The sequence below is a fragment of the Schistocerca americana genome, chromosome 1 (genome assembly GCF_021461395.2).
Source record: "Schistocerca americana isolate TAMUIC-IGC-003095 chromosome 1, iqSchAmer2.1, whole genome shotgun sequence".
NCBI lineage: Eukaryota > Metazoa > Arthropoda > Insecta > Orthoptera > Acrididae > Schistocerca > Schistocerca americana.
The window spans coordinates 637,708,436-637,733,483 of NC_060119.1; the positions used below are offsets into that span (position 1 = coordinate 637,708,436).

The following is a 25,048-nucleotide window of genomic DNA, read 5'->3' on the forward strand; positions in this document are numbered from 1 at the left end:
AAATTTTTTCATATGATCTAACAGTGTTCAGAAACGGTAGATTAAATACAGTTGGTGGTGGAGTATTTATTGCTGTCGGAAATAATTTGCCTTGTAGTGAAATTGAAGTAGATAGTTCCTGCGAAATATTATGGGTAGAGGTTATACTTGACAATCGGACTAAACTGTTAATTGGATTGTTTTACCAACCTCCCGACTCAGTTATTAAACACGTTTTTCTGAAACGCCTTCACCAAAGGAAACGAAGTAAATATTCTCGAATTCCAATCAAGAACAACTGCGAAGATGAGAAACATAGAAGTAGATATCCTCAGTGTAGCAAAGCAGCTTAAATCACTTAATAAAGGCAAGGCTTCTGGTCCAGATGGTATACCATTCAGGTTCCTTTCAGAGTATGCAGATGCAATAGCTGCATATTTAGCAATTATATACAACTGCTTGCTCACAGAAAGTTCCATACCTAAAGACTGGAAACGTGCTCAAGTCACACCTATACACGAAAAGGGAAATAGGAGTAATCTGCTGAATTACAGGCCCATATCACTAATGTCGATTTGCTGCAGGGTTTTGGAACATATGCTGTATTGGAACATTATGAAGTACCTCAAAGAAAACGATTTACTAACGCATAGTGAGCACGGATTCAGAAAATATCATTCTTACAGAACACAACTAGCTCTTTATACTCATGAAGTAATGATTGCTATCGACAGAGGATGTCAAAATGACTCCATATTTTTAGATTTTCAGAAGACTCAACACCATTCCTCACAAGTGTCTTCTAACCAAACTGTGTGCCTATGGAATATCACCTCAGTTGTGTGACTGGATTCGTGATTTCCTGTCAGAAAGGTCACAGTTCATAGTAATAGACGGAATGTCATCGAGTAAAACAGAAGTAATATCTGGCATTCCTGAAGGAAGTGTTATAGGCCCTCTATTATTCCTGATCCATATTAACGACATAGGAGACAATCTGAGTAACCCTCTAACCCTCTTAGTGTGTTTGCAGATGATGCTGTCATTTACTGTCTCGTAAAGTCATCAGATGACCAAAATGAATTGCAAAATGATTTAGATAAGATATCTGTATGGCATGAAAAGTGGCAATTGACCCTGAATAAAGAAAAGTGTGAAGTTATTCACATGAGTACTAAAAGAAATCCACTAAATTTCGATTAAGTGATAAGTCACGCAAATCTGGAGGCTGTAAATTCAACTAAATACTAAGGTATTACAATTACAAATTACCTAAATTGGAACGATCTCATAGATAATGTGGGTAGAGCAAACCAAAGACTGTGATTCATTTGCAGAACACGTAGAAGGTCCAACAGATCTAATAAAGAGACTGCTTACACTACACTTGTCCACCCTATTCTGGAGTATTGCTGTGCAGTGTGGGATCTGTATTAAGTGGGGCTGATGGATGATATCGGAAAAGTTCAAAGGAGGGCGGCTTGTTTTGTATTATCACAAAATAGAGGATATAATGCCACAGACATGATACGTGAATTGAAGTGGCAATCATTAAAACAAAAGCATTTTTCGTTGTGATGGGGTCTTCTCATGAAGTTTGAATTACCAGTTTTCTCTACGATTGCGAAAACATTCTATCGGCACCCACTTAGTTAGGGAGAAATGATCATCACGATAAAATAAGAGAAATCAGGGCTCGCACAGAAAAATTTTAAGTGCTTGTGTTTCCCATGCGCTGTTCGAGAGTGGAACGGTAGAGAGACAGCTTGCAGGTGGTTATTTGAACCCTCTGCCAGGCATTTAATTGTTAATAGCAGACTAATCACATAGATGTAGATGTAGATATATTTTGTTGGCGTCCACGTGCATAGGGAGAAATGATTATCATAATAAAATAAGAGAAATCAGAGCTTGCATAGAAAGATTTAAGTGCTCATTTCTCCTGTGCACTGTTTGAGAGTGGAGTAGTGGGAAAACAGCTTGAGGATGGTTTGATGAACGCTCTGCCAGGCACTTGGTTGTGACTTGTGGAGTAACCATGTAAATGTAGATACGATGTATTCTGCTATCTGAGCTGTTATTTAGGGGTTTAGCTCAGTTTCTCTTTCACTGTATTTTATTGTCTGAAGGCGCAATATTTTACTAAAATTTAATTTTCCAGACTCGTCATCATCTTCAGAGGAAGAACCTAGGAAGTCAAAAAACCCTAAAAAAAAGAAAAGGAAAAAGACTGCAGACAGTACAAAGAAACAAAAAACTTCTGCAAAAAAGAAGAAACATAGTAGATGAACGCCTGGAACAGTGGTGGATACTGTGAAGTGTGTAAAATTTGTTGTTGTGGATCAAATTGTTTTACAATTTTATATTCAGGGAGATGTTTCAATGTAAGTCATCAGTGAAATGTGTGCACATACTGGAGCAAAGATTATTACTGCCACAACACGTATACTTTTATTATTATTATATTAACAAAGATGTTAAGTTCGTAATAGAATAAAGTTGTAATGTAATCTATGAATTCTTTGTAGTTTTGGAGTTAAGTACATTTTTGAATGTTTCTACACACACTTTCTCATTTTTATCTATTTTGCATGCTTCTGTCCATAATACATCAAATTTTTCCTCATCCAGTGCTGTTCCGGTTTTCTGGAACATTTCATAAATTTCTTGCTTGCATCTTGGCTGAAAGTTTTGGAAACAGATGTATGTATCACTTTCATATCAGAATTTAATGAAAATGTTCTTATAGCATGATAGAAAATTTCGAATTGACACACACACACACACACACACACACACACACACACACGCTTACAGGTAAGCCAAGAAACCTTAGGCTCATGGAAATGACACTGTAAAACTTTTTGTTTATCTTATGGTAGGTAGCAAAACAGTAATGAAAATTCCTGTGTGAAACTGAGCATAAAATAAGGGAAAGGCAACTACTCACCTATGGTGGACTGATGTGTAAGAACATAGAAACACACAATGGCAAACAATATTTACAATACCTTTTAACCTCTTGCTCTTTTCTAATAAAGGTACGCACAACCACACCCAAACAGACAGCTAAACATATGTTCTCACAGTTGGAGAGAGATTGATTATTCATTATTGAAAGCCGTTTTCCTGGAGTGATATGGTGGGGAGGGGATAGAGAAGGGCACTTGAAGCAAGGAGGAGTAGTGGGATAGACTGAGGCAAGTCTTTTGAGAGATGATTCAGGAGCTGCACAGTGAGACAAAAGGAATTTCAAACATATGCCTTACTCTCTGAAATCCTTTCACCTTGTTGAGCAGCCACTGAGTCATTGTCATTTTTTGAAAGACCTGCCTTGCTCTGCCCACTAACTCTCCTTGCCTCGTACATCCTTCTCTACCCTATCCCCAGCTCCATCAGCCCAGGCAACTGTTGTCAATAATTGATGATCAGCCTCAGCGCAGGAGTATTCATACATACATACATACATACATTTGAGTGTCTGTGAAGTTGTGTGTATGACGGTATGTGCTTTCACTAGAAAAAGAGCAAGAGCTTGAAAGCTAGTGTGAATACTGTTTGTTCTTATGTTTTTCTATGTTCTGAACATCAGTCCATTACAGATGAGTGGTTGCCTTTCCTTTATGTTACTTATGGTAACGCCCCCCCCCCCCCTCCAATGAATCATGGACCTTGCCATTAATGGGGAGGCTTGCATACCTCAGTGATGACCATGGGTGCAACCACAATGAAGGGGTATCTGTAGAGAGGCCAGACAAATGTGTGGTTCCTGAAGAGAGGCAGCAGCCTTTTCAGTAATTGCAGGGTCAACAGTCTGGATGATTGACTGATCTGACCTTGTAACACTAACCAAAAAGGCCTGGCTGTGCGGGTACTGTGAACAGCTGAAAGCAAGGGGAAACTACAGCTGTAATTTTTCCTGAGGGCATGCAGCTTTACTGTGTGGTTAAATGATGATGGCGTCCTTTTGGGTAAAATATTCCGGAGGTAAAATAGTCCCCCCTTCGGATCGCCGGGCAGGGACTACTCAAGAGGACGTCGTTATCAGGAGAAAGAAAACTCGAGTTCTATGGATTGGAGCATGGAATGTCAGATCCCTTAATCGAACAGGTAGGTTAGAAAATTTAAAAAGGGAAATGGATAGGTTAAAGTTAGATATAGTCTGAATTAGTGAAGTTCAGTGGCAGGAGGTACAAGACTTTTGGTCAGGTGAAGACAGGGTTATAAATACAAAATCGAATAGGGGTAATGCAGGAGTAGATTTAATAATGAATAAAAAAATAGGAGTGCGGGTAAGCTACTACAAACAGCATAGTGAACGCATTATTGTGGCCAAGATAGACACGAAGCCTACGCCTACTACAGTAGTACAAGTTTATATGCCAACTAGCTCTGCAGACGACGAAGAAATTGATGAAATGTATGATGAGATAAAAGAAATTATTCAGATAGTGAAGGGAGACGAAAATTTAATAGTCATGGGTGACTGGAATTCGATAGTAGAAAAAGGGAGAGAAGGAAACATAGTAGGTGAATATGGATTGCCTACTGCCCACAGGAAAATTAATGAGACCGTTGGACAAAAGAGAACCAGTTGTATGAATATCAAGAGCTCAGATGGAAACCCAGTTCTAAGCAAAGAAGGGAAAGCAGAGAGGTGGAAGGAGTATATAGAGGGTTTATACAAGGGCGATGTTCTTGAGGACAATATTATGGAAATGGAAGAGGATGTAGATGAAGATGAAATGGGAGATATGATAACTGCGTGAAGAGTTTGACAGAGCACTGAAAGACCTGAGTCGAAACAAGGCCCCGGGAGTAGACAACATTCCATTAGAACTACTGACGGCCTTGGGAGAGCCAGCCCTGACAAAAATCTACCATCTGGTGAGCAAGATGTATGAGACAGGCGAAATACCGTCAGACTTCAAGAAGAATATAATAATTCCAATCCCAAAGAAAGCAGGTGTTGACAGATGTGAAAATTACCGTACTATCAGTTTAATAAGTCAAGGCTGCAAAATAGTACCGCGAATTTTTTACAGATGAATGGAAAAACTGGTAGAAGCCGACCTTGGGGAAGATCAGTTTGGATTCCGTAGAAATATCGGAACACGTGAGGCAGTACTGTACCTACAACTTATCTTAGAAGATAGATTAAAGAAAGGCAAACCCACGTTTCAAGCATTTGTAGACTTAGAGGAAGCTTTTGACAGTGTTGACTGAAATACTCTCTTTCAAATTCTGAGGGTGGCAGGGGTCAAATACAGGGTGCAAAAGGCTGTTTACAATTTGTATAGAAACCAGATGGCAGTTATAAGAGTCGAGGGGCATGAAAGGGAAGCAGTGGTTGGGAAGGAGGTGAGAGAGGGTTGTAGCCTATCCCCAATGTTATTCAATCTGTATATGGAGCAAGCAGTAAAAAAAAAAACAAAAGAAAAATTTGGAGTAGGAATTAAAATCCATGGAGAAGAAATAAAAACTTTGAGGTTCGCCGATGACATTGTAACTCTGTCAGAGACAGCAAAGGACTTGGAAGAGCAGTTGTACGGAATGGACAGTGTCTTGAAAGGAGGGTATAAGATGAACATCAGCAAAAGCAAAACAAGGATAATGGAATGTAGTCGAATTAAGTCGGGTGATGCTGAGGGAATTAGAATAGGAAATGAGACACTTTAAGTAGTAAAGGAGTTTTGCTATTTGGGAAGCAAAATAACTGATGATGGTCGAAGTAGAGAGGATATAAAATGTAGACTGGCAATGGCAAGGAAATCGTTTCTGAAGAAGAGAAATTTGTTAACATCGAGTATAGATTTAAGTGTCAGGAAGTTGTTTCTGAAAGTATTTGTATGGAGTGTAGCCATGTATGGAAGTGAAACATGGATGATAAATAGTTTGGACTAGAAGAGAGTAGAAGCTTTCGAAATGTGGTGCTACAGAAGAATGCTGAAGATTAGATGGGTAGATCACATAATTAATGAGGAGGTATTGAATAGGATTGGGGAGGAGTTTATGGCACGACTTGACTAGAAGAAGGGATCGGTTGATAGGAAGTGTGCTGAGGCATCAAGGGATCACCAGTTTAGTATTGGAGGGCAGCGTGGAGGGTAAAAATCGTAGAGGGAGACCAAGAGTTGAATACACTAAACAGATTCAGAAGGGTGTAGGTTGCAGTAGGTCTGGGAGATGAAGCAGCTTGCACAGGATAGAGTAACATGGAGAGCTGCATCAAACCAGTCTCAGGACTGAAGACCACAACAACAACAACATGGTAGTGTAATGATACAGGAAATGATATTCAGAATGTGTCTCATTTCCACTTCTTTAAGGCAGTGATTTATAGATTAAATGATACTGAGAAAATGTAAATCATTTCCACTTTTTGGTTTGATTATTTGGTATAGGTGATCAACTTTTCAATAGGACGCTTGATACCTAACAAAGAATTTTCAAATCAGTAGTAGAATATTTTATACTACTATACAGAATTAAATGTGTGTTGGAATGCATATTTTGTCAGACTAATACGTGCATTAAGAGACTACCTAAGAAGTTAGCACTGTTCCATTATGATTCACACTCGGTTTTGGTGGGTAATGTAAAAGGTGATGCCTATTAGAAATTAATGGGAATAACACTGATGAAGAAACCGAAACATAGTAAACAGGACTGATTCACTGAAATTCTGTGGACTGAATAGCCAGCTGGTGTGGCCGTGCTGTTCTAGGCGCTTCAGTCTGGAACTGCGTGACCGCTACAGTCGCAGTTTGAATCCTGCCTCGGTCAATGATGTGTGTGATGTCCTTAGGTTAGTTAGGTTTAAGTAGTTCTAAGTTCTAGGGGACTGATCACCACAGATGTTAAGTCTCATAGTGCTCAGAGCCATTTGAACCATTTTTGTGGAGTGAATGATGATAAAATTCTTATCTTGTGGGTAAAACAATACCAAACAATTAAATAATGAAGAAACAAAATTTTTTGGGCTTGGCTTCCGGTATGAAAGGCATATACTTGAGCAGAAAGACATTATAAAAAATCTTTGTCACTGTATAAAGAGTTCGTAAGTGGCTGTTGAAGAAGTAGTGTCACAAAAAATAGCATTGCTGTCACCAAGTGGATGAGTGTCCAGACAAAGGAAAATGAGTAATATTGACAGTAACATTCAGGACCCTTCTACTGTTGACCCAGAAGATGCATATGCCAACGTCACTACCTTCTCTGGTTTCATATCATGGGGAAGAATGGGCTGCCATTTCTCCACAGACATTCAGATACTTCACTGAAAATTTTGTCAGCAGAGTTCAACACCCCGTGCTAAAGTCCACTGAGTGGTGTCCAGATACATTTTGATCAGAAAGTGTGTGTGTGTGTGTGTGTGTGTGTGTGTGTGTGTGTGGATGGCTCAAAATCAGAAGTGTACTGAATGTTGCTGTCAATATTACTCTCTTCCATTGTCTGGATGCTCATCCACTTACACACACACACACACACACACACACACACACACACACACATTATGTTATGTTTTCTGCCATTCACTCTACAGAAACAGTTACTATTACTCATCTTTTAACAAGATAAAGACAGATGTTTCTGTGATGGTGTCCAAGAAAATTTGTGGAAACGTGAAATTTTTGGTATTGGGTAGCCACACAACATATAGTAAAGCTGTAGTGAGCCCTGTGTGTCACAGCAACATTACTGATTGTAAATCAGTATTTTAACACACATATAAGACTAGTATTTACCTGGAGTTTCAGCTGTAATGGAATTAATTTTCATGCTTAAAGCACTTTGCAGTGACAGCCTTAAGTAGTGAAAGGCATCTCACCTCGGGAAAATATCAGTTTACAAGTGCTGCTGTCCAGAATTCTGTTAGTTTGGACTCTGAACAACAGTGACTCAAAGTGTTCCCCTGAACTAGTCATAGCAAATGCATAACTGCAATTTAGGCTGTAATTGTAGTGACTTGAACTGTAACCAGTGTATAAAAATGTGTGATTTAGATTACACATCACTGTTTGGAGGTAAATGTCTTTAGGGGTCAGTAATAAATTGCAATTGGCAATGCAGTTATGTCAAAATATCATCAGTGAATTACATGTGGCAACACCACTGCAAATGTCAGCAAAATGCAACACACTCTGAAACAAATAAAATGGATTTTAAATGAATCTCATGAGACAAAAATGTTGTTGAGATTTTTAACCACAAAAAAGTCATGATGTACCACAAAATTAAAAAGAAAAAATTGTGAATGCAATATTATCCGAATAATTAGAAAATTCTATTTCAAAATTATAGTTCATTTCTATTATTATATCACTTACAGTCGAAAAAGAAAAAAGAAAGAATTACTCATCTAGCTCTCTTAAGAATTTTGTAGTATTTTGAAATAAGTAAGTTTTACACACCTTCAGCATATCTCCACAGTTTAAACCATGCAGTATGTATATTGATGGAGAGATGAGAGATCTTACAGTTGATCCACTACATTGATCTCCGAGGTCTGTCTCACACTTTTCAGGCTCTTGCTCTAGTGATGGGAAGGGCCATGAAAACAAAATATGTAACTAATTTAATGAATTTTCAAAACAATTGACAAAAGAATTAGATGATGCTCTAACTTTTTGTCATAGAATACAGTGTAATTTTAATTTTAATTGGGGTTAAAAGTGAAACACTGAACTCATAGAGATTGGAGTTAGAGATAGAAGGAGTAACAAGAGAGAAGGGAAAAATATAAGTAAATGTACATTGGTGATACATCTTTGATGAAAGAATGCACTGTGATAAATCTTCATTTGTTATAATTTCTCTAACTCATCAGCTAATTGGATTATATTTTGTTCAACTGTGCAGGAATCAACCCCTTATGCCAAGTGTCAGAATTTGCATCTTATCAGTGCTGTGCTAATAATTGGAAGGTTACCTGTTTTCGACCATGAGTGCCAGTAGGTGCTGATTCTGTTTTAAACACCAGGTTTTCAATTAGTTTGAAACAATTTTACATTTCTGTGTTACTTTCCAAACCAGACTAAACGAGGTGCTACAGCAGTTAAGTCATTGGACCCACAATATGAGGAGCAAATTGAAATCCTCTGGCTATCCAGGTTAATGTTGTCAATGATTTCTCTAAACTGATTAAGGAGAATGCCAGGGTGTTCATTCATTTGAAATGTACATGATCAATTTTCTTTCCCATTTTTGTAGCGTCTTAGCCTGTGCTCTGTAATGATCTTCTTTCCCTTCTTTTCTTCAACCGTGTGTACTCTCTACCTCCTCAGTAATCTGTATGATATACTCCATGCTATGGGATAAATGATAAGCTAGATTTAGATTTTTCATGACTTTCTTAATTTACTTAAGGTAAACACTGGGATGGTCCCTTCCTGCCAAAGCTGATTTCCTAATCCCGTCTTTTCCATTCCGGATGTGTTGGCCCATCTCTAAATGACCCCCTGTATCACTGACTCTAGCTCATGTTTTCTTAAACTGATTTCAAATCGGTTGATACCAGTAGTTCCTGCTTAGATCATCAATTGAAAGCCTGCACATGTGAATCGCTGCTACCAGAAAAATCATTTATAATTGCTACAATGTCTGAATTCGCACTGGGAAGCTTTCAAATAATGTTGTAAAAATGTGAGTCTTCATTACATCTCTTAGAAAACAAATGATAGCCTGTGGAGATTTTAATATTAATTTTCTGGAAGATTAAAATGAAAGGAAAAATTGTGAAAAATGTTTTCTGTAGTTAATATTTATCAAGTTATCTGATTTCAATGAAGTGGTATCAGGGACAACACCTAGAGGACTTACTGAATAGACAGCAGAAATTATCAAGGCAGTCTTACAGGAAACATACTGGAGGTTTGTGAATGTATGCTTTCCCGGTGTATACAGCTGGCGAAGAGTTCTCGGGCTTCCAGCCGGGTGGCGGTGTCTTCAAACTGCGATGTTTGGCGAGTGACATACTCGTCATCTTCTGGCGAAGTGCCGAGACTTTGCGGATGCTGGTCCCTTTATACCTGCGGCGTGCCCCCCACCACCTGGCCGCAGGAGGCTGGATCCAGAGGAGCCGGTGGGCGGGGTGGAGGGGGAAGTGGGTGCACCGTTCGTGTCTCCGTCAGAGCATTCCGGTCGCGTCTCGTGAGCTGGACGGTTCTTGGTGCGTTCCTGGCGTATTGCGGCTAATGCTGGATTCCAGGCCGCACTCAGTTTATAACCTTCATCCCTGTTCACAAGAATCTCGTGGACCTGTATTTCTATTGATTCTTTAATGACGCTGTCCCAATAGCTCCCGGCTCGGCACAGCACCCTGGTGTTCTCGAAATCAAAGGTGTGGTTTTCTTTGATGCTATGTTCCACTATAGCAGATGTCTCTATCTGTCCAAGTCGGACATGCCTGGTGTGTTCCTCACACCTTTTCGAGATGCAGCGCTGCGTTTGTCCAATGTACTGTACACCACATTCGCAGGCAATGCTGTATATACCAGGTGTGTTGAGTTTGAGTGGGTCTTTAGCTGAGCCCAGCATCTCTTTTGTCTTCGGCAGTGGTCGGAAGACAGTATTTATGTTTGATTTTCTCAGTAGCCTCCCGATTTTGGCTGATATGGGCCCCAAATATGGAAGAAAGGTGAGTCTCTTGTTAACTTCCTCTTCCTCTTCTTCCTCTTCCTGAAATTTGTCAGCCTGTCTCCTCTTGAAGGCCCTACCAATCCGTGTTTCACTGTACCCGTTTTTCCTAAATACCTCTCTACTGCCGATTCTGGACACTATCAACTCGCACAGTTATGGAATGGCCAAATACCTGGCGACACTATTAAAACCACTGGCGGGACACTGCAGTCATCACGTGAAAAACTCTGCAGATTTCGTAAGAATACTGAAGGACACCTTAACACAGAGAGATGACCTACTAGTGAGCTTTGACGTCACCTTGTTCACGAAAGTACCTCTACAAGACGCCTTGACATTCCTTAATCAGCACTTCAATCCTGAAACAGTGAAGCTCTTTGAATATGCACTTACGATCACCTACTTCAAGTGCAATGGAGAGCATTATGAACAAGTGGATGGAGTGGCCATGGGATGTCCCCTTGCTCTAGGGATCGCGAATCTTATATGGAACACTTTGAGGAGGTGGCACTACAAACTGCTGACACTTGATGACACTTTCGTGATTTGGCAGCATGGCAGGCAGGCACTGGAGGAGTTTATGGACCACCTAAACGGCATACATGAGAATATCACCTTCACGATGGAAGTAGGAGAGAACAGCTGTATTCCATTCCTGGACATACTGATCAGGAAGAAAGCGGATGGCACGCTGGGCCATTCAGTATACAGAAAGAAGACGCACACAGACCTGTACCTCCATGCAACCAGCTGCCACCATCCGGTGCAATGCCAGTCAGTACTGACCACCTTGGTACATAGGGCATGTGTCATTTGTGACAAAGAAAGCCTCTCAGACGAATTACACCACCTAAGAGAGGTATTTCGGAAAAATTGGTACAGTGAAACACAGATTGGTAGGGCCTTCAAGAGGAGACAGGCTGACAAATTTCATGAAGAGGAAGAAGAGGAAGAGGAAGTTAACAAGAGACTCACCTTTCTTCCATATTTGGGGCCCATATCAGCCAAAATCAGGAGGCTACTGAGAAAATCAAACATAAACACCGTCTTCCGACCACCACCGAAGACGAAAGAGCTGCTGGGCTCAGCTAAAGACCCACTCAAACTCAACACACCTGGTATATACAGCATTGCCTGCGAATGTGGTGTACAGTACATTGGACAAATGCAGCGCTGCATCTCGAAAAGGTGTGAGGAACACACTAGGCATGTCCGACTTGGACAGATAGAGAAATCTGCTATAGCAGAACATAGCATCAAAGAAAACCACACCTTTGGTTTCGAGAACACCAGGGTGCTGTGCTGAGCCGGGAGCTATGGGGACAGCATCATTAAAGAATCAATAGAAATACGGATCAATGAGAATCTTGTGAACAGGGACGAAGGTTATCAAGTGAGCGCGGCCTGGAATCCAGCATTAGCTGCAATATGCCAGGAGCGCACCAAGAACCGTCCAGCTCACGAGACGCGACTGGAATGCTCTGACGGAGACACGAATGGTGCACCCGCTTCCCCCTCCACCCCACCCACCGGCTCCTCTGGATCCAGCCTCCTGCGGCCAGGTGGTGGGGGGCACGCCGCAGATATAAAGGGACCGGCATCCGCATTCACCAGAAGATGACGAGTATGTCACTCGTCGAAACGTTGCAGTTTGAAGACACCACCACCCGGCTGGAAGCCCAAGAACTCTTTGCCAAACTGGAGGTTTTTATATAATGGGTCAAATGTGAATTCAAAATTTAATCTATTTATAGATGGTTTTCCATCAATCTTTAATAGCTGCTTTCCCAATAAAACAATGAAGTACATTACTAATAATATATCAGAAAAACGTGGTTTACGAATTGAATCAAAATATTTTGTGAAGAAAAGGAAATTGTTTGAAAAGGTTAGGGCAAATATAGAAGTAGTACTGATTTCATATTGTGAGAAATACTATGCTGCCTTAAGGAAAGTGATTAAAAATTGAAAAAATCTGTATGTAAAATCTCGAATCAATGATTCATTAACCGAGCGAGGTGGCGCAGTGGTTAGACACTGGACTCTCATTCGGTAGGACGACGGTTCAATCCCGCGTCCGGCCATCCTGATTTAGGTTTTCCGTGATTTCCCTAAATCATTCCAGGCAAATGCCGGGTTGGTTCCTCTGGAAGGGCACGGCCGACTTCCTTCCCTAATCCAATGAGACCGATGACCACGCTGTCTGGTCTCCTTCCCCAACCAACCAACCAACCAACCAACCAATGATTCATTAAGTAAAAATAAATCTGTATGGGCAGTAGTTAAAAAGAGAAAGCAGGAAATCAGTTAAAAATGTGAGGCCTCTATTATCAAAACCAGTATATTAAATAATCACTACACTGAGTTAACTCAGAAGATTAGTACAGATAGTCCATGGAATAAAGCAATAAAATATATGTAAGAAGCATTTTTTCATACATAAAGTTGAATTATGACAACTCCAAGATCTACAAGAAATTAAGAGTGTAGTTAACTTCCTCAAAATTAAAAACTCTTAATGAGTTGACTATATCACAAGTACTAAAACTGTGCTCTGTATATAAACGCATTTTTTTATTCACATGTGCAACTCATCACTATTGTAGGAAGTATTTTCAGACAGACTGCAAAAATGTTAACATCAAATTTCAGGTAAAATACAGGATCATTGTTGCCACTATATTTCACTGCACAGCCTTCAGGTCATCTTCATGTGTGTACTGATGAAAGTACACTGAGCTCCCCTGTTTAAAACTGCATATGTGGTATGCTCAGTTGTCACTATGCATGTACTGCTAGAGCACATGCACATATGTTGTAAGTCTGTGCACTGCTGTGAGCGTCCTCCGTGATGAAAGCTCAGCTTTCTGGTATCAGATTGATTGTTTTCACATGGTAAAATTGCAGAACACCAAGTTTTCCTATATCAGGATTCCATACATCATGTAACTGGAAACTGTCATCCTGACTGATAAGGTCCTCAGACAGTTCTGTTTCAATGGTTCATTGATAATAGTGTTCAGAAGGTTTGAAAGTTCAAAATTTTTGTGTCTTTATTTCATCAAATGACCAGTAGAAATGTGTAGTGTTCTGTGACAGTAGATTTGCTAGCTTGGAGGAGGCGAGTATGCTCCGGTGTTCAGTGATGCACTCGTGAAAAGTGTTTATCATTTGCCCTTTATACAATTTGCCATACTCACATGGAATCTGTCTTGTACAGCTCTAAGTCATCTTTGACTGAATCCAGAAGTGCTGAGATTTTTGATAGAGAATGAAAGATCAATGTAATCTTACGTTTTCTGAGTACTCTGCCTATTTTCATGGAACCATTTTCAGTACAGGGCAGTTGGTCTGCTGTCTTGAAAGCCTCATTCTCTTATGCCATGTACATGTTTGTAGTACTCCGCACCTGCTGAAATTAATGAGTTAGAGCTTCACAAGGCAGGTGTTTATAAGATTCCGTGTAAGTGTGGCATGTCATAAATAGGTCAAGCAACGCACACTGTTTAAGAGGGCATCGTGGAACATCAAGTGAGCAAATCCACTATTGCATAATGCTGTATTTGTACTGGACCGTTCGGTGAAATACAATTAAACAAAAATTGCGCCTCATACTTACAAACTCTTCAAGCTCTGTTATCAATGAATCAGTGGAAAAACAACTGTCTGAGGACCCCATCAATCGAGACAGTGGTTTTCAGTTAGATAATGCATGGAATCTTGTTATAGATAAACTTCATGATGTGCGTAGCCAGCATAATTCTGCATTTTACCGTGTGAATACAGTCTGATGTGGATGAGATGGGTTTTTGTCACAGAGGGCACTCACAGTAGTGCCCAAACTTGCATGAGATGCACATGTGCTGTAGCAATGCATGTACAGTGATAACTGGGTATGATGCACATATGCCAGTGCAGTTTTAAAGAGGGGAGCTCAGTGTATTTTCGTTGGTACATGTTTGAAGATGGCTTGAAATATCTGCACCAAAATGTCATAGCAGGAAGTTATTGACATCCAGCAGTTCGTCCAAAATTTTGTGAAACAATCTACACGATGGGAAAGTTTTAAATTTCAGAGAATGATTTATGCTGTTGTCAGACCCCTTTACAGGAAAGGTAATAAGATGAATATTGAGAACCATATCACAGTTCTTTTAAAATAAGATACATAGCCATTCTCAATTTAGATTTACAAATGATGTCTCCACAGAACACACTATTTTTTCAGTTCACTCAATTTAAATGACAAAATATTGCCTACTGCTATTTTCTGTAACCTGTCAAAAGCATTTAGTCCACAGTAATTTTAACAAGCAGCTCAAATGTTACACAGTCAGAGGTCTTGATGGTAACTAGTTTTCATCCTAACTAGAAGGGTGCAGAATGTTGATTTAAGAAACTCGGGGTGTGCGCATGATGAAACAGCATTTTCAGAATGGGAAATAGTCACTATATGTATACCACAGGGATCAATATTGAGTCTGCTCTTGTTCTTGTTATAAGAGGGAACTTCAAAAAGTAAGTGACACGTTCTTATGTCAGGTCAAATAAATTTTATCAACTTCTGAAATACACTTCAAACCACTCAGATAGATGACATTATTCTCAGCATAGTCACAAGTTTCTGTAAACAATAGTCAAAAGGTTCTACCAACTGTTTGGTTCCTTAACAATAGATATCCACTTCTTGATCACAGAACCATTTGAGAACTACTATGTGAAGATCCTCATCATCAGAAACTCTCTTTCCCTGATGTTCTTTCAGCTTGCCAAAAAGGAGGAGATTGTATGATTCAAGATCTGGGCTTCCCGATCAACATCACCCATGTCTGTATGGCTTTGATCAAATTGTGGGCTCCATTCCACTAACACTGGATATGACATTGCATTTAGGCCATATGCGACCAGAATTTCACCATAAATCAGTGTGCCATTTAGATGTTTTACCCACAAGAATTGTATTGTCCCATGTAGTTCAGCTTTTAGAGTAGGTTTCTCAGTTGCTGCCCCATGTCAAACACACACTATGAGCACCTGTTAATCCATACCACAGCTAAACTGTGTTTGCAGGTATTCAGAACATGTACGTGCTTATGAAAATGTGCCACTCTTTGTGCAATGCTGTTAGGATGTGACAACATACAGATTGTTCCAGGGAAAATTGTCAGTATTCAGGGATATAACAGGAATGTTCATTCTAAGCAGGAAAGTCTTAGTAAACGTGGACTCTAAAATGCATAACTTATGAGCTGTCAGCATTTCTTCATCTTTAATACTGTGAAAGGAACCTCTTCTACTGCAAGCTCTTTGCTTTCCATATTTTGAGAAGCGGTAGTATGGAGAAAAATAAGGAAAAAAAATCCAGTAATCATGAGCTATAAAGTGCGTGCCGTAAGAGCTGTGAGCACATGTTCATCTTCTCTGTTAAACACATCTCTTCACTGAACAAGTGCTCGTAACTCTTAAGATATCGATTTTACAGCCCATTTTTACCTGACTTTTTTTTCTTATTTTGGCCCATAAGACGTCCCAAAATATGGAAAGCAAAGAGCGTGCAACAGAAGAAATTTGGATCACAGTATCTAAGATGAAGAACTGCTCATAGCTCTTAAATTATGCGTTTTAGAACCCACATTTGCTAGACATTTTTGCTTTGAATGATCATTCCTGTTGTATCCTGTATATAGAACATTCCTCCTGAGACACCCATATAACTTACTTTCTGAATTCCCTGTGTATATTATAGTATCACTTCATAACCTGAATTATTGCTTTCATCTGCGAGAGCGCAGCATTGTAAATAACATCATTGGCTTGTTAGCGTTCCGTGATTTTTAACACACTTGTATATTCCATGACTTTCCCAATGTTTTTTTTTTTTTTTTTTTTTTTTTTTTTTTTTTTTTTTTTTTTTTTTTTTTTTTTTGTACTTCTATTGTTAAAAAAAGAGACGACAGCTGCCATTGCTGCGAGATATAAGAAAATATTAATTTTTGTCAGTGTATGCTCTTGTAAGCAGATGAATATATACTGTAATAGTTGAGCACTGAGAAGAACGTTTTTGTTGTTGTTGTTGTTGTTGTTGTGGTGGTCTTCAGTCCTGAGACTGGTTTGATGCAGCTCTCCATGCTACCCTATCCTGTGCAAGTTTCTTCATCTCCCAGTACCTACTGTAACCTACATCCTTCTGAATCTGCTTAGTGTATTCATCTCTTGGTCTCCCTCTACGATTTCTACCCTCCACACTGCCAGCCAATGCTAAATTTGTGATCCCTTGATGCCTCAGAACATGTCTTAGCAACCGGTCCCTTCTTATCGTTAAGTTGTGCCACAAACTCCTCTTCTCCCCAATTCTATTCAATACCTCCTCATTAGTTATGTGCTCTACCCATCTAATCTTCAGCATTCTTCTGTAGCACCACATTTCGAAAGCTTCTATTCTCTTCCTGTCCAAACTATTTATCGTCCATGTTTCACTTCCACACATGGCTGCACTCCATACAAATACTTTTAGAAACGACTTCCTGACACTTAAATCTATACTCGATGTTAACAAATTTCTCTTCTTGAGAAACGCTTTCCTTGCCATTGCCAGTCTACATTTTATATCCTCTCTACTTCGACCATCATCGGTTATTTTACTCCCTAAATAGCAAAACTCCTTTACTACTTTAACCCTTTGTTGCCTGACGGTACTTAAAAGTACCAGTAAGTTTTGACTCTCATTATTTTCTCGTGGTGCAGTTTCGTGATCTGAGAGCCTGTCGGTACGTAACAGTAACTCTGCTCTACTGTTTCATAGTTGTTGTTGTGCAATACATAGACCTCTCTGGCGGTCAGAGCTTGAAATTGTTTTTCGCGCGCTGCTGTGAAAACAGAAGATTGTATGTGCTTGTTTCCATGGTGTTGCCTGAATTTGTGCGCAATTTATCGAAACTTCCGTTGAGTTTTTCATTGTACGTACTTACCTTCTTTGTTTTTTTATAACAGTTTGAAGCATTACGTTACAAGTGAATGAGATAAAGTGGAAAATATAAGGCGGACTTATTAGTACCGTCAGGTTGTGCGAACACTTTATTGTAGCAACAACGCGTTACCTCTCACTAGTTGTTCTGTCCACATTTTCTCACACAGAAATCCGTAAATACATTTGCCTGTGGAACAATTAGAAAAAACAGGAAAGGTTTGCCAGGGAATTTACCTAAAGAAAAATGTCTAAATCAAATCACAGAGTGTCATCTTTAGAACTAACAGTATTTCAATGGAAGGAAAATAAAGTAGTGTATTTTGCGTCAAACTTCCATAGCACCGAACAGAGCGTAGTGACAAGAAAACGGAAAGATGGAACTAGTATGACTATACCATGTCCAGTTATTGTATGTGATTACAATAAAAACATGGGTGGTGTGGATCATGCAGACAGATTACGTTCAACTTAAGGTCTTGACAAGCGATCAAGGAAATGGTGGCACCGTCTCTTCTGGGGAGCAATAGAAATTGCTTTTGTCAATGCTTACGTCATTTTCAGTGATCTACATGGGGCACTGCCACTGCTGGAATTCAGGCGTGCTGTGGCACTAGGGCTAATGAATGAACAGCAAGTGCCAAATCTCAAAAAGAGAAACTCTGGTAAAGATGAAATAACTCTCCCAAAGAGAAGGAAGGATAACTTTTCTGTTCCGAAGGATGTACGTCTTGGCAACTGAGGAAACCATTTTGTAGTGTTCAGTTGTAAAAGAGGACGATGCGAAATGTGTGCAAAAAATAAAATTCGGTCGAGACCACATTCACAATGTAGTACATGTAAAGTGTATTTGTGCTGCAATGAGAAAAAGAACTGTTTCCTACAATTTCATGAGGTATCACTAAATACGTGATATGTATATACTGTCAAAAATGTATAGCCAAGTTACTATGTATTGTGAAGTTGCTCTAGAATAAATTTATGCAAAATTTTTAAAAAAATTCAGAAATATCATATATCTGTTAATTTTCTAATGTAAAAATATTTAATATTTACGTGGAATAAAGTACAAGTTATAAAAATTGGAGCATTTTTCTGCGCATGTTGTGATTCTGTCAATGGAGTCTGATGGTACTTCTGAGTACCAGGAAAGAAAAAAGTTGCAAAAAATAAAATAAAATTTTACAAAAAATCCTACCGACATTTGAGGCCACAAAAGCATAAATTCTGCAAAGAAAATGTTAAAAAGTAAAAATTTTCTTATGTCAGGAAACAAAGGGTTAAGTGTCTCATTTCCTAATCTAATTCCCTCAGCATCACCCGACTTAATTCGACTACATTCCATTATCCTCGTTTTGCTTTTGTTGATGTTCATCTTATATCCTCCTTTCAAGACACTGTCCATTCCTTTCAACTGCTCTTCCAAGTCCTTTGCTGTCTCTGACAGAATCACAATGTCATCGGCGAACCTCAAAGTTTTTATTTCTTCTCCATGGATTTTAATACCTACTCCGAATTTTTCTTTTGTTTCCTTTACTGCTTGTTCAATACACAGATTGAATAACATCGGGGAGAGGCTACAACCCTGTCTCACTCCCTTCCCAACCACTGCTTCCCTTTCATGTCCCTCGACTCTTATAACTGCCATCTGGTTTCTGTACAAATTGTAAATAGCCTTTCGCTCCCTGTATTTTACCCCTGCCACCTTTAGAATTTGAAAGGGAGTATTCCAGTCAACATTGTCAAAAGCTTTCTCTAAGTCTACAAATGCTAGAAACCTAGGTTTACCTTTCCTTAAATCTTTCTTCTAAGATAAGTTGTAAGGTCATTACGGCCTCACATTTTCCAATATTTCTACGGAATCCAAACTGATCTTCCCCGAGGTCGGCTTCTACCAGTTTTTCCAATCGTCTGTAAAGAATTTGCGTTACTATTTTGCAGCTGTGACTTATTAAACTGATAGTTCGGTAATTTTCACATCTGTCAACACCTGCTTTCTTTGGGATTGGAATTATTATGTTCTTCTTGAAGTCTGAGGGTATTTCACCTGTCTTATACATCTTGCTCACCAGATGGTAGTTTTGTCAGGACTGGCTCTCCCAAGGCCGTCAGTAGCTCTAATGGAATGTTGTCTACTCCCGGGGCCTTGTTTCAACTCAGGTCTTTCAGTGCTCTGTCAAACTCTTCACGCAGTATCGTATCTCCCATTTCATCTTAATCTACCTCCTCTTCCATTTCTATAATATTGTCCTCAAGTACATCGCCCTTGTATAGACCCTCTATATACTCCTTCCACCTTTCTGCTTTCCCTTCTTTGGTTAGGACTGGGTTTCCATCTGAGCTCTTGATATTCATACAAGTGGTTCTCTTTTCTCCAAAGGTCTCTTTAATTTTCCTGTGGGCAGTATCTATCTTACCCGTAGTGAGATAAGCCTCTACTTCCTTACATTTGTCCTCTAGCCATCCCTGCTTAGCCATTTTGCACTTCCTGTCAATCTTGTTTTTGAGATTTTTGTATTTCTTTTTGCCTGGTTCATTTACTTCGTTTTTATGTTTCCTCCTTTTATCATTTAAATTCAATATTTCTTCTGTTACCCAAGGATTTCTACTAGCCCTCATCTTTGTACCTACTTGATCCTCTGCTGCCTTCACTACTACATCCCTCAGAGCTACCCATTCTTTTTTTGCTACCCATTCTTCTTCTACTGTATTTCTTTCCCCCACTGCTGTTAATTGTTCCCTTATGCTCTCCCTGAAACTCTGTACAACCTCTGGTTTAGTCAGTTTATCCAGGTCCCATCTCCTGAAATTCCCACCTTTTTTATGAAGTAATAATTGTTCTCTTAAAAGGTAAAATTTTTCTCATTTTTGAAGTGAATATTATGCTCATCTTTCTTCTCCTAGTAATTACCATACAAAGTGCAAGCAATCAGAAGACTTAGGATTTTGAATGCTAGGTGGTACTGTGTGATTCCTGTTTAATATCATGGTCTTTAGGAATGAACAGATTCTATTTTGTGAAAAGTGAAAATTTGTGGAACTTGCCCTACCAACACAATCATAGTTGTTCAGAATTGTATCTGTCTGACTTGCTCTTCAATAACAGCGTCAACAATTTTTCAGAGCTACATTATGACACATATCTTGAAAAGCTGTTTCTTACGCTGGCTGCTAAGAAGAACTTTAACCTTGAGTGTACTCGACTGCGCTCCGGAGAAGCCACACATTACTGAAAAATTAATAATGTACTCTTTTTCAGCCAAGAAGACTGTAATTAAGATCCACAGCACTAATTACATTATTTTTTATGAAAAGGTCAATTTCAATTTTCAAATTAAAAAGTAACATCAAAGGACAGATTTATTTAAATCATTTAATACTAGGAAGGAAAGACGACCTGGTAAGATTAGGAAACAGTAGTTAAAATTAATGTTGCAGCAGAAAGTTTCGAGGCTGCCTGTCTTTTTGTTCTTTTTGCTCTTATCAGGAATACTTGATAATTTTTCTTGTGGCCAAGGGAGGGTCATTATAATATAAATGATGTTCTGTTGTATATCCAAGAAGCAGAAAAAGTTCTCTTTGCCGGTGATGCAAGTATTATAATGGAGTCTGATGACATAACTTCGAAACCTAAGAATGGAAATAACATGTTCTTGAAAATTGATTACTAGCTCTCTGTAAATTTATTGTCATTGACGACGCAATTAGAAATAATACATGGGGAATTAAATGAAACAGTATGGTCTAAAGACGTAGAAAAATGTGTTGGTAACAACCTGAATTGAAAGTCATATGTACAGATATTAAATGTCTAAGTTCTGCAAATTCTGCTTAATGGATAATATGAGATATTGGAGATGAAAATGACAAAAAGTTGCTTAACTGTTTTCATTCTTAATGTCTTATGGCATGGCATCCTATTCTGGCTAACTTGTCATTAAGTAAAAACTGTTAGTTGCCTAAAAGTGTGTAATAAGACTAATGTGTTGTGTCCACTATAGAACCTCTTATGGACAGCTCTTTAAACAGATGGGCATACTAATAAATTGGCTCACAATATATTCACTCCCTAATGTAATATGTTGTCAACAGTCAATCGCAGCGTGAAAACAGCAGTTGCATTTCTAAATATAATGCTAGGTGAAATTATCTGCATTATCCATCACTCAGCCTTAATGTGGTACAGAGGAGAGGGAGGGGTAAGGTATTCACCAGTAAAAATCATTGAACTTCAGCCTAGTGATACAAAGAATTTGAATAAGCAACGTAATTAACTTAAAACTTCATCGAATTTTGGAATGTTTAGCTGTATGAATGTGTGTGTTTTTAGAGGAGAGAGAGATAGAGAGAGAGAGAGAGAGAGAGAGAGAGAGAGAGAGAGAGAGAGAGACTGACCAGAATACCAGAATATAGTCCGTAAAATTTGAGTTTGTGCATGTGTGTAGGGGGGGGGGGGGGGAGATATTGAACAGAACATACTTTTGTGTGAAACACTGTTTACATGTGAAAAAAAGGCACATAAGAAATCATGTAAATCATCATGTTGTCATCTTTTGTGGTGAGATGTACTGTACTGACCTGTTCCATATCATAGCTAGAGATTATAGGATCCATGGAGCATAAAAAAAAGGTAAGTAGATTGTACCACAGAACTGTTACACTTTCAGTATCAACATACAGCACAGTACAGTTGTAAAACCATTACAAGTAACTATGGCTCAATAGCATAAAAAATATCTAAATAGCAGCAACCAGTCTGAGAGTAAATTAAAGACTATGGTATTTGACAAAAGACATCTTATTTCAAAGTAATAATTATTACAGTATTATGCTGTGGTGTCTATAATACCACATGTAATCAACTGGAATAGTCTAAACTTTCTCTTACCTGCAGTGTGAATTCTTTTCACGTCAGCAGCTGCACTAGCATATGTGGTTTCATATAACTGTTGTTCCAGTGGAATATCTGAAATAACATGTTTTTGATATATTTCATTTAAAAAGAAGGCACTATAATTTCTCATGTTACTTCAATTGACGTTAATAATGCATTTTTTTTTAAATTAGTAGCAACACATATTTGAATACATCAAATGCCTCGCCAAGGCCCTCCATACCTGATACTTAATAGATCTCTCATCTTACATCTGTTCGTGCTCCTACTGTCAAACATGCACTAACCTGACACAAACTCATTATACATAACAGCATGGATTAAAATAAATAAACCATTTCCCCGACAAGAGGAATATCCCCCCCCCCCCCCCCCAAAAGAAATGTTTTAATGTTTTTGCACCCACCTAAAAGTGGTATTCTGCCACCCACTCATACTTTGTGCTGTTTCTGTCATCTAATTTGAATTTTAGGTGATATTCGTATGAAACGTGTATGAACAAGTCCTGTGTTGTGCACCCACTCAGCACATGCTGTTCCAGGTATTTCACTGCTATATCCTATCCCAGCCAGTAATACCTGAGCACCTGTCGAAACAGCCATGTAATGTATCAGTTTTGCTGCCATATTATGGCTTTTTATACAAGTATGAATGCCAATTATCCGTATAATGACCACTTCTAAATTGTGTCCAAGCACATGCTTCAGCATCCAGTTGAAGAGCCAATCTGACCAACTTCAACAGGTGCTCATAACAACCCGTTCCCATTCAATCTGGATCCCACTCCTCTTCTCTCCCAACTCCATCCCCAGACACAAACACCCGTGGGGGGGGAGGGGGGGGCAGAGGGGGGGGGGGAGCACCAAATTTTTGAATTGCACAAACAAAGAAAAAAAAAACTGTTCCTTCAACAAACCTTTTGATCTTACAATCCTTTTCAGTACCACTATACACATGTAATATAATGGAACAATAATTCTGATATGTAAATATGAAGATACCTCCTTTTGTGCACGTATAATTAGACATCAAGCTTTTTTGCATTTCTACATTCTAGAAGATTACAACAATATGAAATGGAGTAGACTGATACCCACCATATAGAGGATGTGTTGAATGGCATACAGGCACACTGATGCTGTAGCATTGCTTGTGGGATTGTGCAGGGACACGATGGTGACAGGATGGTGCTAGGCTGCTAAGCGAGAGTGCCCTTAGATAGATTGTAGTAGGGCCAAGACCTGGGCGTATGGAGTATTTTTAATATTTTGGAAGACGAATAGGGATTTTGAAGTATCCACAAAAAATTCCAGTTCTGTCCCTGTTAAACACCTGTGTAATACTGATTTTTAAATCACTATATTTTTTTTCCTTTCCTTGAGAGCTGGAGGGCGGGGGGGGGGGGGGGGGGGGGGGGGACACCCTTATTGCCTCATATGGGTGACCTTGTTGCTAAGCGCAGGATTGGAGGGCTGTGCCTAGGGGGTAAAAAGTGAACGATGAGAAGCAGACAAGAGAAAATGATTGAAAGTGCTCTGGGGGATAGGAGTCATGTGTGAGAGGCTACAGTTGGAACAAGGAAGGCGAGGGAGACAGGTTGAGAACAGAAACAACTGAAAGTTGAGACCTCGAGGATGACTGGAGAAAAACGCAGGTTTTCAAGAAAGATCTTCTAACACACACACGCAAAACTCTAGACGTGTATCTCTGACATTGGCCTGTTGTAGAATTTTTGAACATGTTTTATGCTTGCATATTATGACATTAAAACATGTTCGAAAATTCTACAGCAAACCAATGTCAGCTCGCATACTATGACAGTCTGGATGACTGACTGATCTGGCCTTGTTACATTAACCATGTGCTGGTACTGCAAACAGCTGAAAGCAAGGGGAAACTACAGCCGTAATTTTTCCCGAGGGCATGCATCTTTACTGTATGGTTAAATGATGATGTGTCAATATTGGATAAAGTATTCCGGAGGTAAAACAGTCCTCCATTCGGATCTCGGGGCAGGGACTACTCAGGAGGACGTCGTTATCAGGAGAAACAAACCTGGCATTCTATGGATCGGAGCGTGGAATGTCAGATGCCTTAATCAGGTAGGTAGGTTAGAAAATTTAAAATGGGAAATGGATAGGCTAAAGTTGGATATAGTGGGAATTAGTGAAGTTCGGTGGCAGGAGGAACAAGACTTCTGATCAGGTGAATACAGGGTTATAAATACAAAATCAAATAGCAGTGCTGCAGGAGCAGGCTTAATAATGTATAAAAAAATAGGAGTGCGGGTAAGCTACTACAGAATAGTGAACACATTATTGTAACCAAGATAGAGATGAAGCCCAGGCCTACCACAGTAGTACAAGTTTATATGTCATCTAGCTCTGCAGATGACGAAGAGATTGAAGAAATGTGTGATGAGATAAAAGAAATTATTCAGATAGTGAAAGGAGACAAAAATTTAATAGTCATGGGGGGACTGGAATTCGATAGTAGGAAAAGGAAGAGAAGGAAAAGTAGTAAGTGACTCTGGAACTGGGATAAGGAATGAAAGAGGAAGCTGCCTTGTA

The 25,048-nt window shown here is 39.2% G+C and overlaps 2 protein-coding genes across 2 annotated transcripts in view; one reads left to right on the top strand and one right to left on the bottom strand.

The window, feature by feature from the left end:
• The window catches only part of LOC124607557 (pre-mRNA-splicing factor CWC22 homolog), a 130,353-nt gene extending 127,811 nt beyond the window's left edge, over positions 1 to 2,542 (top strand). Inside the window, exon 10 of the mRNA XM_047139914.1 lies at positions 2,141 to 2,542. Within this exon, the coding sequence (XP_046995870.1) occupies positions 2,141 to 2,268 (128 nt within the window). The 3' untranslated portion in view covers positions 2,269 to 2,542. The remainder of the gene's footprint in view (positions 1 to 2,140) is intronic.
• LOC124607584 (EF-hand domain-containing family member B) overlaps positions 2,470 to 25,048 on the bottom strand; it is a 367,336-nt gene continuing 344,757 nt past the window's right edge. The window contains exons 8-10 of the mRNA XM_047139916.1: positions 22,473 to 22,550; positions 8,394 to 8,515; positions 2,470 to 2,661 (exon numbers count right to left, since the gene is read on the bottom strand). Coding sequence (XP_046995872.1) covers positions 2,491 to 2,661; positions 8,394 to 8,515; positions 22,473 to 22,550 — 371 coding nt within the window. The 3' untranslated portion in view covers positions 2,470 to 2,490. The remainder of the gene's footprint in view (positions 2,662 to 8,393; positions 8,516 to 22,472; positions 22,551 to 25,048) is intronic.